Genomic DNA, 14325 nt, shown 5'->3' on the forward strand with positions numbered 1-14325 from the left:
GATTTTAATTGAATTCAATTCAATAAACATTTATTAAACACCAACTATATGCCAACAGTAGGAGCTGCGAATATGTCGTAATACAAATAATACAATGTAAAACAAATGTCATACAAAGTGCTGCCACCTACAGTGTGTATAGCTCTTGCATATGTTTTGTAAATAAAGAGCTTTAATTAATAAAAAATAGCAAAGGAACAAGAAAAAATGTGTATAGCTCTTAGGACCAGAGATTTTAAAGCTTAAAGACATCTATAGGTGACTTAATCCTACATCTCTTTTTACAGACAAGGAAACTGAGGCACAGAGGGGTTAATTTTCTCAAGTGATAAGTAACTAAGTTGGGATCGTATCTCAGGGGAACTGCTAACTCCCAAAACTATGCTCTTCCATAGGATCATAGATTTTAATTGAATTCAATTCAATAAACATTTATTAAACACCAACTATATGCCAGTCAGTAGGAGCTGAGAATATTTGTAATACAAATAATATGACATAAAGCAAATGTCATACAAGATGTGAGGACACCTGTAATACAACTAAAAACAACGATAGTTCCTGCCCTCAGAAGGTTTATAATCTATGGGGGAGACAACAGACAGGAACAAGTTGGGGAGAGAGGAGGAGACCTCGGAAGAATCTGGCCCAGGAGCATCAGGTTTCCAGAAAAATGGAAAATAAAGTAGGAAAAAATCGTTAGTCCTTCTCTCTCGTATTATAGAAGGGGAAACTGAGGCCCAAGGAGGTGAGAGCTGTCCAACACCATAAGGATAATGAGATTAAAAAAGGCTCCGGTGTGTGAGGGGGGTCTGTGATGAGTGTGCATCGTCTCCCACTGTTTACCCCTAGAGATGTCCCCGGACCCCTTTCCTCTCCTTTGTCAGGGGGAATGTTGGTACATGGGGGGGCTTCCTCTCCTCTCCACCAACCCCCGCCACTGACGTCCCTTCCCTCCCCAGCCAGAGTTTCAGGTTTGCTTTCTGTGGCCACCAGGTGGTAGCATAGACCCACGGTTAGTGCCAAGACTTGGGGACCAGGTGGGGAGAATGGTAGAAGGTGGCAGAGGGTCCGTGCTCCCAGTGAGGGGGGGGGGGTCCTTGTGTTTGGAACCTCTGGGAATGAAATGGGGCCTGAGAGACGGGGCAGACTGTGTGAGGTGTCAATCATGCAGGGAAGGCGGGGCCATCCTGGCAGGCAAGGGAGCCGATGCCCAATCCCTGGAGAGGGATGGCGGGGGGGACGGCCCTCTTGGCTCTTCTGGGAGGAGAGAGAAACGGGCCTGGGCCCCTGGGGCTCCCGCTGGCGGCTTGACCTCTCGGGGACTGGTCTGGCCGCTTTGGCAGGCGGCAGAGCATCCCGTTATCCCGCCTCTCAAGGGCCACTCTTCGTGTCCACGGGAAGCTTGGGACGGGCTGGAGTCCTGGGACCCGGGAGGGAGCGTGGGAGCCACTTAGAGCAACCCCTCCTCTGACAGATCGATAAACTGAGACCCAGAGGGATGTAGCGGCCCAAGGTCACGTAGGTAGCAAGTGGGATCCCAGTCCTGGCCTCTGACCGGATAGAAGCTGGATGAAATACTCACTTTGTGCTGGGAACTCAAATAAAGGACAGAGAGGCGCCCTGGGAATACCCACTCAGAAGTGGGAGTGGCCACACGGCCGGGGGCGGGGGCGCAGGGCTCTGGGGCAGGGTGGGTGGCAAGGCCGCCCCCCAGACTCTGCGGCGGAGGAGACCCCTTTTGTGCGCCCCACCCCCTGCTGGGCCCTCTTGTAGCTTTAAGCGGATCCATCGGCCAATCAGTAACCATTTATTAGCTCCCACTGCGTGCCAGGCTCTGTGCTAAACGCCGGGGCAGAAAAAGAGGCAAAGACCAGTCTGCGCTCTCAGAGGCTTACGCTCCGATAGGGTCGGGACATTTAGGAGCCGGAGGAAAGGAAAACCCGGGTCCCGGGTCCTGGTGGCCACGAATAGCCCCTGGGCCCTCCTGGGACATCCTGAATGCGGCCCGTGGGGCCAGTGGGAGCCCCCCTCTCCTCCCGCAGGGAACCCCCCGGGCCCCAGAGGAGCCGGGGAGCCGTATTCCAGGCCACTCCAGCGGCAGGGAGGGAAACGGAGGAGCCTGCGGTCCTGCGGGACCGGCTCCTCACCTCCCGGAATCTCCCCGCAGGCTCCCAGAGGAAGGCGGGACGGCCTGGCGCCCCACGTCTGCTCCCTGGCCCAGAAGGCCTACTGGGCCATGCTGAGCCAGCGCCAGGACCAGGCCCTCGTGCCCCTGGGCAGGAGCGGCTCCGGCAAAAGCACCTGCTGTGAGAGGGCCCTGGAGTTCCTGGTGGCCAGCGCCGGCAGCGGCAACGGCCGCGTCTCAGGTAGGGTCCGGGGTCTGGGGCGTGTGTGCGTGTGTGGGACATGTTTGGGCACACATAACATGCATGTACACAAGCAGACAAAGGCTCCTGTTCACACGCACATGTATGTCCACACACTATGCACACATGTACATCACACACGTGTGAGTGTGTCTCCAGAGAAAGCTGTGCCCCTGTGTGTGGACATGGAAGGTACATGTATGGTTGGGAGCACACGGGAGGCACACATAACATAACATACATGTACATGCACACAGAAGCTCCTGTTCACACGCACATGTATGTTCACACATTATGTGCACACATGTGAGTGTGTCTCCAGAGAAGGCCGGGCCCCTGCGGCACCGCTGGCTTTTATTCCTGGTGTTGCTTCCACGGGGCTTTTCCTCTCCGGGCTTTGCCCAGTGCCCAGTCCCAGGGAGGAGGCCAATAAGTGCCTTTTGAGGGTCTGACTGCCCTCGCCCAAGCTGTCTCTGATCGCCGGGCTCCGGCAGCGGCTTCCGGACATAACAACCTGGTCACGTCTAAGGTCGTGGGAGCAGAACGTGGTGCGACGTGACAAGTGGGAGGGAAAAAATTCTAGCTTCATTTTCCTTGACTTTTAACGGAAACGGAGCGGCTCTTTTCACCCTTTAAAAACCTCGCTCTGAGACGGAGCCGGGGTTTGTTTGCCAAATTGTCGGGAGGGCTCAGAAAGTGCCGCAGAATTCCCGGTGTGGAGGCGGCAGCCGGGCTGGTTCTGAGGGAAGCTGGGGCCTCTGGGAGGTGGCGATGCGGAGGGAGGGTGTCCCAGGCGGGAGGCGGCTGGTGCGAAGGTGCCCTGTAGGCCGGGCAGCAGGAGGCTGGGCCAGGAGAATGGGGGGTGGGAGGGAGGACATTGGGGGGGGGGCTGAGGAGCAGCGGCTCAGAAGGGACAGTCCTTCCTCTGCCACGGAGGGAGAACCCTGAACGACTTTCTGTTGCAGTGGAGAAGATCCGGGCCACGTTCACCATCCTCAGGGCCTTTGGCTCCGTGCTGACCACTCACAGCTCCAGCTCCACCCGCTTCTCCATGGTCATGTCCCTAGATTTCAACGCTACCGGGAGAGTCACGGCGGCACACCTGCAGGTGAGGGCCCCGCCTCAGTGAGCACAGGCTGGGCTGGGGTATGAGCCCTGAAGGGGAGCTCCTGGTCCTGGCCCAGGGATGCTTCCTGGGCACCCAGGAGCCAGCTGGCCCAGTCTCTGTCTGCCACCCTGTCCCCATCCCCCCAGGGATCCTCCCCCAGCACCCCAGGATCCAGCTGGCCCAATCTCTGTCACCCTGTCCCCATCCCCCCAAGGACCCTCCCTGGGCACCCCAGGAGCCAGCTGGCCCAGTCTCTGTCTGCTTCCCCATAACTGTCCCTGGCTGGGCCAGGGAGCCTTCAGCTCCTGCCTGAATCTTGCTCAGTGACCCAATTTATCTCTTTCAGGAGCAAATGCTCAGACCTGTCTGTGCTCCTGAATTTTGCAGAGATTAAATATTCATGAGTAAATATATAATTCAGCAGTTCATTAGTGGAATCTTAAAAGTGGAAGCTGAAATTAAGACGGTCGTTGCCTCGGCCTCTGTCTGTGGCAATCTGTGTTTGGGGACCGCGCGGCCTGTTTGTTCCATCTCCCCCGTCCCCTGTGTCCCCTCTGGAAATGTTCCGTGTGGGACCCAGCAGGGAGTGAGATCCCAACAAAGGCTGGAGGAAGGAGCTTCAGGCTTGGCCGAGGTGGCGGCTGAAGCCTCTGGGACTCCCTGCCTGGCTGGAGTTGGGGATCGTCCATGTAGCCCCTGCAGAGGAGCCTTTCTTGCTTCCCCTCCCCCGCCTTCCTTCTACAAGAAAGACCTCTGCACCTCAGCCTCCTCTTCTTGCCACTGGGAGATCTTTCTTGCTTTCTGCCTGGGCCCCGGGTTCGCACAGGAGCTTAGGTGGCTGAAGCCCTGGCCTAGGCCGCACTTCCTAGATTCTCAGTCTCTCACCACCTTGGACCACTCATCCATCCACTCACCCATTCATCTATCCACCAATGCATCCCTCCCTCCCTCCCTTCCTCCATCCATCCATCCTTATATCCATTCCTCCATCTACCCATCCTCCCATCCATCCACCAAAGCATCCATCCATCCATCCATTCATCCATCCGTCATCTATTTATCCATCTATCCATCCATGTTTTCATCTGTCCATCCATCCATTCTCCCCTCACACAATATGTGCCATCACTGCCTGGGAAATCATGGGAATGAGGCAGAGCCGTTTCCTCTGTCTCTAACTCTCTCCTCTCTCTCCCGTCTGTCTCCCCAGACCATGCTCATGGAGCGGATTCGAGTGGCGCAGCAGCCGGAAGGAGAGGGAAACTTTGCCGTTTTCTCCCAGATGTTGGCTGGGCTGGACCTTGATACCAGGTGAGCTCCCACGGTGTGGAGTCCTGGGGCAGGAGACAATGTGACGTAGGGATCCTGTCCCTGCTTTCTTTGGTTCTACGTGTTGATTGGACTGTCACATGAGCTGAGTAATTGAGGACATTGAGCAGTTGGTCATGAGGCTTCAGGACCATTTGTTAGGGATGTTGTAGAGGGAATTCCTTGTCTGGTATGGACGGGGCTTGCTGATGTCTGAGGTTTGATGCCCATTTCACAGATGTGGAAACTGATTTTCCCAAGATGACATAGGTAACAAGTAATAATGCCCAAATGGGGCTCGATGGCTCAGATCTCTCCCCAAACCAGTGCTCCCTGCTGTAGCCCAGAGCAAGCTCAGAATTTGGAGATTAGTCACCTGGCGCTTCCTGGAGAAGAGGGAATTTGAGACAGGTTTTGAAAGAAGGTGGGGAAGATGGGTTTGCCCTGTGGAACAGGCCCAAGAAAGGGGGAAATGAAGAACCAACCAACTTTTTTTTCTGTCAGGAAGATCTAGCTCTAGCATGCTGTGTCTCTCCCATGGAATTTCTTGGGTGCTTCTATATTCTCATCTGTGAAATGGGGATGATATCCCTTCCGCACCTCTTTCCCAGGGCTGTTGTGAAGATGTAGTATGGTTGTATATGGAATCATTGCTTAGCATAGTGCCTGGCACATAGTAGGACCTTCCTACTATGTCTGTTGACTTGGCTCTTTCAACCTAAGAGAATGTTGTCAGTCCCTGCCTCCACTTCTTTCCTCTTCTGCATCTCCCGGGCCCCAGAGCCCACAGTCTCTGCAGCTTCATCCCACTGAGCTGACTTGGTGGGGCCCATGGTGGAGAAACAGAGTCAGAGAAGGCCCCCTCCCCTTTCCCCATCCCCAGCCTCCCTCTGCATGTGGCTCTTGTACAATGGTCACCGATGAGTCCATCAGTTCCTTCTCCAAACTGACAGTCAGCATTTCAGAAACCTCATGTCTATGGGAAGGAGGCTCAGCCCCCCATTATGTCTGTGGGAAGGAGGCTCAGGCCTCCATTATGTCTGTGGGAAGGAGACTCCCCCTCGATTGTGTCTGTGGGAAGGAGGCTCAGCCCCCCATTATGCTTGTGGGAAGGAGGCTCAGCCCCCCATTATGTCTGTGGGAAGGAGGCTCAGGCCTCCATCGTGTCTATGAGAAGGAGGCTCCCCCTCCATCATGTTGGTGGGAAGGAGGCTCTCCCTCCATCTTTTCTGTGGGAAAGAGGCTCAGGCCCCCATTATGTCTGTGGGAAGGATACTCCCCCTCGATTGTGTCTGTGGGAAGGAGGCTCAGCCCCCCATTATGCTTGTGGGAAGGAGGCTCCTCTGGGAGCCAGTGCGCAGCCCCCTTATCCAGAGTCCTTGTCTGGCCCCAGGTGCCTTCCTCCAGCTTGGAGCTGGAGCTCCTCCCGCCCCGGGCTTTCCTCAGCAGAAGAGGCTCTTGTGCTCAGAGCTGAATCGGCCCGCTGGTCCTTTCCTCCCTTTTCCTGAGCTGCCTCTAACAGTTTGCTGTGATGGTGACGGCCGCTTTCGGAACCATTCGTTCTGGGCCCGACCTCTTGTGCCGGACTCCCTTTTGCGGTCGCAGAAGGCCTGTTTTGGTGACTGTCTCCGTCCGATGGACGGGCAGTCTGGGAGCCCGAGCTGGAGAGGGGCAGACAGGGCCGGGACCAGAGATTTCTGTGAGAAGGGGGTCCTTGCCTGTGTGTCCTGGCTCCTGGGGAGCAGACGGGGCCCCCTCCCAGCTCTGACATCCCCTGTTCTAGGCTCCCTCCCAGCCCTGACATCCCCTGTTCCCAGCCCTCTCAGTTCTAAGGCACGCCACCTGGGGTTCCGGGCCCCCGCTGGGGAGGTGTCCCGTCGTTTGCCGAGGTGTGTTTCCCGCATGTCAGTCTCGCTCCCTGAGCTCAGGTCCCGGCTCTGGTACCCAGAAGCATCCATCTCCCTTGCTGGGCATGTTTGCTTTGGCCGCTGGCCCCACTGTCCAGCCTCAGTGAGTGCTGACCTTGCTGGAGCTCTAGCACAAAGGATAGAGATGTCCCGGCACTCAAGGCCAGCCAGGGCTGAACAATTGCTCCCCCTTCCAGGGCGCCTCTGTCCCCAGAGCGTTGGTGGCAGGCGGGCGGCAGCCTCTGGGCGGCTGCCAGCTCCGGGCAGGGAGGGCGAAGGCTGTTGGGGATGCTGAGGGAGGCCTGAGTCTGGCGTGGATGGGACGGCCAGCGTGGCGCAGGGCAGGCCTGAAGAGGGAGCTGAGCCTCCACACAAGAGCCTCCCTCCATCTGCTCCCGCGCTGCGCTCTCGGCAGCCTGGCTTTCCCAGCTTTTCTGCCGCTCCATTGTCTGCTAACACAACAGAGCCCTGAGCGGGAGCGGAAGCCGCAGCCTCCTCATTGAGGGAGGAAACAAAGTGGGCTTTCAGGAGGAGGGGGCAGCGGCAAGCGGACTTCAGGAGGCCCTGGCTCGGGCCTGCCCGGCGTGCCAGCTGCCCCAGCAGCACCGGAGAGGGCTGCCAGCCTCGCCAAGCACAGGGAGACACACCTGAGGGGGAGCTTGGCTCCAGGTCTCCAGGCCTAGAAGCAGGGGGTCCCTTCCCTGACAAGTAGAGGCAAGGTGGGGGGGGGCAGTGGGCAGCCATTTATGCTCGTCTGTGGTCACATCCCTTCCCCGGGCCAAAGTTTCCCTCTCTGGAAAAATGAAGGCATTGGATGAAAGATTTTCTAAGGTCCCTTCCAAGTCTGAATCTGTGACTATGATCCCAAATCATGTAGCCATTCTGGCCCTCAGTTTCCCTCTCTGGAAAAATGAAGTCATTGGATGAAAGGATTTCTAAATCTGAATCTGTGATTATAATCCCAAATCCTATAATCCCAAATCACGTAGCCATTCTGGGCCTCAGTTTCCCTCCCTGGAAAAGACAGGGTTGTGGTAGAAAATATGCTCTTGGACTTTTTGTGTGTAATAGGCTGTCAACCTGGCAAAACCCATGGGCCCTTCTTAAATGCACAAAATAAAACAAGTAGGATTACAAAAGGAACAATCACGTTGCAGAGTCCTGGTTACAAAGTCATGAAGTGCATTTCTAGTGTCTATGATCATTTGACCCTGAGTCCCTTAGCCTCCCCAGGCCTCTGTTTCTCCTCCTATAAAATAAAGGACTTCTCAAGTGTCTGCTCAGTTTAAGTGTGTGATCTCATCCTCTATGGAAGAATAAGAGCTCCATGCTCCTTCATAATCCCCCTATTTTATCTATTCCCAATGGGCGGCTCTCCCATAATTCCCAAATTGCCTCTTGGGAGCTAGAGTGAGATTGCCTCTGGGGAGAGATTCATGAGTGACTGACTGGTGCCTTGACTGGATCCAGATATGGAGTTAGAGATTAGAGGACCTGGATTCAAGTCCCATCTACTCTTATTACTGGGGTAACCATAGGAAAGTTACCTAACTCCTCAGTTTTCTCATCAGTAAAATGGGCATTAGATGGTCTATGAGACTCCTCCCAACCCTAAAACTTCTAATTTCCTTTGAAGGACAATAGGATATATATTTTAAGAGCTTCTACAATAGTCAAAAATCTTCTCTTCAGTTCCTTGGTTTAAAATTAAATTATCTTAAATCTGGAAGGCCCTCTTGGATCACTGCCTCGTCCTGGTGGTGGAGCTTATGTAACTCAATGAAACTCTCAGCTATGCTGTGCAGGGAAACCCAAGATGGACTGGTTATAGTTAAAAGTTCTGACAAAGTGATCCCTTGGAGAAGGAAATGACAAACCATTTACTATCTCTGCCAAGAAATATATATGGAAGGGCCCAGGGTCATGAAAAGTTGGACACGGCTCATCAGCAGGACACCAACAACGGCTCTGAAAAGGATTGTAGAGGCATAGAGTCCAATATCCCCATTTAACATATGAGAAAACTGAGACCCGGAGAGAGGAAATATACTACTTAAAGTCAGGCAGCTAGTGATTATTAAGAGTAATAAAATAGCTTCCCAAGAGCCAGATACTGTGCTAATGTCAGCGACAGAACCAGGCCCCAAGTCTGGTGTGTTTTCCAATATCCCGTGTTTTCTTGACAGTGTTCCAAAGCTCAGCCCTTATAGATGAGTCTACAAAGACCCAGCTCAGAGAGAAAGCCCCCAGTGTAGACGTGGGCCCGAAGTAGATCATCTCCCAGCTGCTGGGCTGGGTCACTGCAAGGGTTTCAAGCTCCTTCTTAGGCAGACATGGGTGGAGTGTTTGGACAGTCACCCTTTTTTCAACCTGTTCTTGAGGCTGTGAAATTACATCTTTGGTCTCCCATGCGTGCTTTCAGGACAGAACTCTACCTGCACCAGATGGCGGAAAATCACTCGTTTGGCATGGGCGTGTGGGCCAAGGTAAGGGGATGCCGGCCAGATGTCGCCTCTCTCTGGGCGTGATGAGGGGTATTGGAAGGGAAGAGGTGGGTGGAAAGGCAGGCGGGCGGTAGTGATGGTGATGGTTACTTTTCCTCAGCTTTCCCTCGGCTTTGACAGATGGGTTGAGTAGGAAGTCTGTGGCAGGCATGGAATCTCATGAAAGTCAATAAGTATTTGTTGTTCATCTTGTTTTCTTCTTGGAACTCTGTGTGTGTTTGTGTTTGTGTGTGTGAGAGTGTGTGTGTCTGTGTGTGTGTGTTTGTGTGTGTGTGTCTGTGTGTGTGTGTGTGAAGGATGTGGAGGAGGGAAAAAACATACCCAGTGTGATGCTGTGGTAGGGGAAGACCACTGGCTTCTTTCCAGGAGAATGGAAGCTCCTGAAGGGCAAAGATGGCTTAATTTTTGTTCTTGTATCCCCACCAGTCATAATACGTGACTCTTAATACATGTTTATTGTTTTAAACTGAATAGAATTCAAGTCAGAAAGTCTGAGTGACCCTGAGCAAGTCACCCTATGGGAAGCAATTAGAAGGAGCCCAGAGCACCCCACTTTGAGATGGTTCTCGTTGATATGATGGTTTTCCTTATGTTTAACTTTAAATCTGCTCTGATTGAAGTTTCTTTGCTCATTTCTCAGAGCTTCAGCTTCTCTCTGAGCTCCAGAAAAAGCCTGTCCCTTCACTTGTGGTTAGGCCACCCCAGGCAGAATCGGAGTCCAGAGTGGAGACTTTGGTATACGGCCTCCTGGACTCCTCATGCTATGTATATAGGGTTGGTACAAAGGGAAGAACATTGACACTAGTCAGAGGACTCGTGTTCAAGTCCTGCTTAGGGGTTTACTCCCTGCGATTATGGCCAAGTCTACTGCTCATTGGTGTGTCCTGCACTGGTATCATTTAAAGTAGGAACACTCAAATAATGAACTTTTATTGAACATTTACTGTCTATGAGGGGCTGTGGGAGGACACAGTCTATACAGTCTAGTTCCTTTCCTCTTCTTTCTTCAAGAATAAGTTCAAGTGTCACTTCTTTTATGAAGCCTTCTTTGATCTAATCCAGAAGGAGCCCCCTGGGCCCCCCAGCAGATGGTATTACCTTCCTTCTCAGTTTTTCCAAGAGCCCTTTGCTTGTATCTTTTTTTTTTCCTATGGAAATGTAGCATTTAAGTCAGGATTTTTTGTTTTGTTTGTTTTGTTTTTTGACAATCAGGATCAAGTGACTTTCCCAGAGTCATACAGCCAATAAGTGTCTGAGGCTGGTTTTAAATTCAGGTCCTCCTGACTCCAGGGATCCATCTAACTGCCCTTAAGTCAGGGATTCTTAAATTTGTTTGTGTCACGGATCCCGTGGCTGTTTGGTGAATGCCTAAAATGAAATTCATAAGCATACAAAAGAACCAATTATACTGAAGAACCGTTATTTCAAAAATAGGCACAGATATAAGTTAAGAGCCCCTGATCTAGACAGAGTACGTTGTATATAGTATATATTTATGGGATGTTTTTTGGATGTTTGACTATATATAAAGCACATTTGACAATGAAATATGCCTCCATATGGGGCATATGCTGACTGATACAGAGAATAATAACTTATCTCCCCTCTGGGGCCTTATGGTTTGCAAAGCACTTGCCTCAAAATAGGGACCTAGCTGGAGAAATGCAAATAGGAGCAAATTCACCAAGGAGAAAAAAAAATTATGCTCGAAAAATATCAATAGACTTGGCTATGGCCACATCACTGGTAAAGACTGGGGTCAGGATTAGAATCCAGGGCTTCTGCCTCCCTAGTCCTATGTCCTAGTCCAATAATCAGGAAGCCGTTCCCAAACATGGGAAGCTTACTCCTTAAAATATGACTCCTTCTTCTTTGTTGATTGAAGTAGGCAAAGTCTTATATCAGACCCTGATATCTGGCACAAATCAATAATCAGGAAGCCTTATTAAGTACCTACTGTGTACTTTTACCATTCCAGTGTATGTATGGGAGGTCTGGGTGGGCTAAAGGGACCAGCATAGGAAGATACAGCTTTACATCTCTAAAGAGAGCCTTGCAGTCACTCTGAGTGTGGGGGACCATTGTTCAATGGTTCTGCCTCTTTAGGGATTAGGTTTCTGGTAGAGCCCAGGGGAGGGACCTCTGAGTCTGGAGCCTCCCTGGGTCCTGGCCATGTTTTGGTGAGATGGGAAATCTTTAAGACTTTGGGGAGGGTCTGTTTCCTCACTTTCTCTTTATCCCTGCCAGGGAGATGTGGCTGCTGTGGGCCTGTCCAGAGACCCCACATGTGCATCCAGAAATGAGGGATGAGGGTCCAATAGAGACACGCCAGCTATTGATAACATCTCATATTTTATCTTCATTATAGAGCTATTCATCAAACTGAGATGAATTAGCCTCCATAAGCAGAGGGTCCCTGGGGGACCTGCTGGGGGCGGAGCTGGGGGGTTTGGCTGATCCACCTTGTTCCATTAATCATTCTCAGTACCTAGGCCCATGTGGTTTTTAAAAAATAGAGACCGGGGTTACAGGGCTAGGTTTGAAAGCATTCACCGGGGAGGTTCTCTTATTTCTCCATTTCTCCATGCCCACTTTTGTGTATTGAAGCTGTGATTGGTCCTGAGAGCCTGCTAAGGTCCTAGACTCTTGTATGACCCAGGAAAGAGATTCCTGGAGGTTTCTGGATTCACAGAGGAATGAAGGTTTGGGTCTCTCCCAAAGACAGCCTCCCTGATATCCAGGGTGAGGGGAGGTGATGGTTCCAGAAAGAAGTACCAAGAGAAACCTGGGACTGATTTTACCCTCCTTTCCTCCCTATCTCTCACCCCTCACTCAGTCTTGTGTTGCCCGGTTGGACCAGACAACCTCTCTGATCCCTTCTGACAAGACGTTTTGATTAGGAATGAGCAATAGCCTCTTGTCTCTGATTCCTTGACAGGCGTAGAGGACCCAGACAGGATAATAATCCATGTAATTACCACTTAATCGTGTGTAGATACGAGATATAACAGTACAGAGCCATTTCCTTTACAGTCACCATGCTCTCACACTGTTCATCTTTACTGCAAGGGGGCCCAGGGTCCACCATCCAACATCATCGGTAAATCAAAGTGGACAAGCTGGGAAATCAAGAAAGAAGTCTAAAATATAGTTATAAATGTATGATTTTTTTGGAGAAAGATTAAAAAGTGGCAATGAATTTTGAGCACATCTTAGAAGGACTCTGGCAAGCTTTCAGGCAAGCTTAGTATCCAGGATCCCAGATAAGAGATGGTCTGGAAGAAGGGAGACTAAGAGATGTTAAGATCACAGAGGTAGAGATTCTCTGCCTCTGGTGCTCTTGATACTGAGCCGTATCACTCTGAGATTGAAACCACATTCTCTGAGAATCAGGTAAAGGAACTGGGGATATTTTGCTGGAGAAGAGAAGCAATAGGGGTGAGCTGATAGCTCTCTTCTAGTATCTGAAGGCCTATTTTATGGAATAGGGAGTAGTCTTGCTTTGGGTGGTCCCAGAAGAGGGAGTTAGGTAAAAGCTGATTCTAGCTCAGAGTGACCTCCCAATGAAGGCAGATGTCCTACTATTGGATGGCCTGCCTTGGAAGGCAGCAAGTCCCATCCCTGGAGGACCGCTCCTCATGTGTGCTGAAAATTGCTTCACATTACAATATGGCGGCTCAGACTCAATGCCTCCAAGTTCCTTTTGACTCAGAGAGCCCATAATTCTGGGCATGGAAATCCTGGCCAGAGAAAGACTCTACCCAAAAGCCTGCAAAAGAGGAGATGGAAAGGGAGGAGTGTGCTATTAAATTTCTAAAGGACTGGCATGTGAATGAAAGAATAACCTTATTCTATGTTGATCCAAAGGGCAGATATGGGACCAGTGGTGGAAATGATGAAGAGATAGATTTTGACCTTATACAAAGCAGAGATCAGGCTGCCCAGGATCCCTCAGGATCCTGGAGCTGGGCTTCCTCCCTGAGTGAAACTAGAGTCTCCTTACTGCTCTAAATCTACCCCCCCCCATTACTTCCTTCTGCTACCCTGTGCAGGGACCTACTCCCACCCCACCCTCACCTTGTGAAGGGGAAATGAAACTTCCTTTTCTCTTTGACCAGCCACCCTCGTTGGGTCAGTCTAAAAGCAGTCAAGCCCATGCTTGCAACCTCAAGATAGGATTTTTGCATTTTCCATAACCCATTCTGACGTGTGGACTCATTTGTATCATCCAGAGGATTATTGTTTACTATTCCCGTTGTTTTTGAAAAGAAGAAGCGAATGAAGGCTTTGCTAACCAAATATGGCCCGGGGCAAGTCAGGCATGATGATACCTTTGGTGCTCACCTTATGGCGGTGTCGAGGGGCTCAGATGAGATAACATCCAGTTTCCTAGTCACAGAATGATGAATCAAGATCAGACTCATTCTATGAAATAGGAGCAATGAGTAGACGTGTCAGAGAGGCAAATTGAGGTATGAACGAGGCCCGTCCAACTCTGAGATGTCATCATTCTGTGAGTAATGTGTAAGGATCCTGTGTAAGGATCTGAATCGTAGAGAGATCAGTTGCCTTCTCCACTGAGCTGCTCAAGGACAGAAGAATTGGGACCAGAACCAGGGTCTCGGCGTCCTTTCCATGAAACCATCCATGAATGAGCACAATGATCAAATTCTAAATTGTTCCAGGCAGAATCTGAGTATAATCAGAATTCCCAGAAAGGGGAGTGGTGAGGGTCAGGGGAGCTTGAGATTGACCATGGAAGGCAGGTCAGATTTTAATGAGAAGAAATGAGAGTCTAGAACTATTTCCTGATTATTGTAACATTTCTGTTGGGTTTTGAGGTTTTCAAAGCATTTTGCATATGTTATCCTATTTGATTCTCACAATAATCCTAGAATGGAGACACTTTTATTATTCCCGTTTTACACATTAGGAAACTGAGGCAGGCAGTAGTAAAATGAGCTCATAGAGATCATAGAGCTAATAAGAGCATGAGATCAAATCTTAACTCAAGTTTTCCTGTGTCTAGACCCAGCACACTATCTACTGTGTTACCTCATTGGAGTAGGAAGATTTGAGTTTAAATTCAGCTTCAGATACTTTCTAGCTGTGTGGCCCTGCACAAATCA

The 14325-nt window shown here is 50.9% G+C and overlaps 1 protein-coding gene across 1 annotated transcript in view; it reads left to right on the plus strand.

Annotated features, from left to right (window-relative positions):
- Nucleotides 1-14325, plus strand: part of MYO18B (myosin XVIIIB) — a 305294-nt gene that overhangs the window by 20897 nt on the left and 270072 nt on the right. Inside the window, exons 7-10 of the mRNA XM_031948810.1 lie at nucleotides 2171-2369; nucleotides 3335-3477; nucleotides 4688-4788; nucleotides 9115-9178. Of these exons, the coding sequence (XP_031804670.1) occupies nucleotides 2171-2369; nucleotides 3335-3477; nucleotides 4688-4788; nucleotides 9115-9178 (507 nt within the window). The remainder of the gene's footprint in view (nucleotides 1-2170; nucleotides 2370-3334; nucleotides 3478-4687; nucleotides 4789-9114; nucleotides 9179-14325) is intronic.

This window comes from Sarcophilus harrisii, chromosome 1, assembly GCF_902635505.1.
Source record: "Sarcophilus harrisii chromosome 1, mSarHar1.11, whole genome shotgun sequence".
NCBI lineage: Eukaryota > Metazoa > Chordata > Mammalia > Dasyuromorphia > Dasyuridae > Sarcophilus > Sarcophilus harrisii.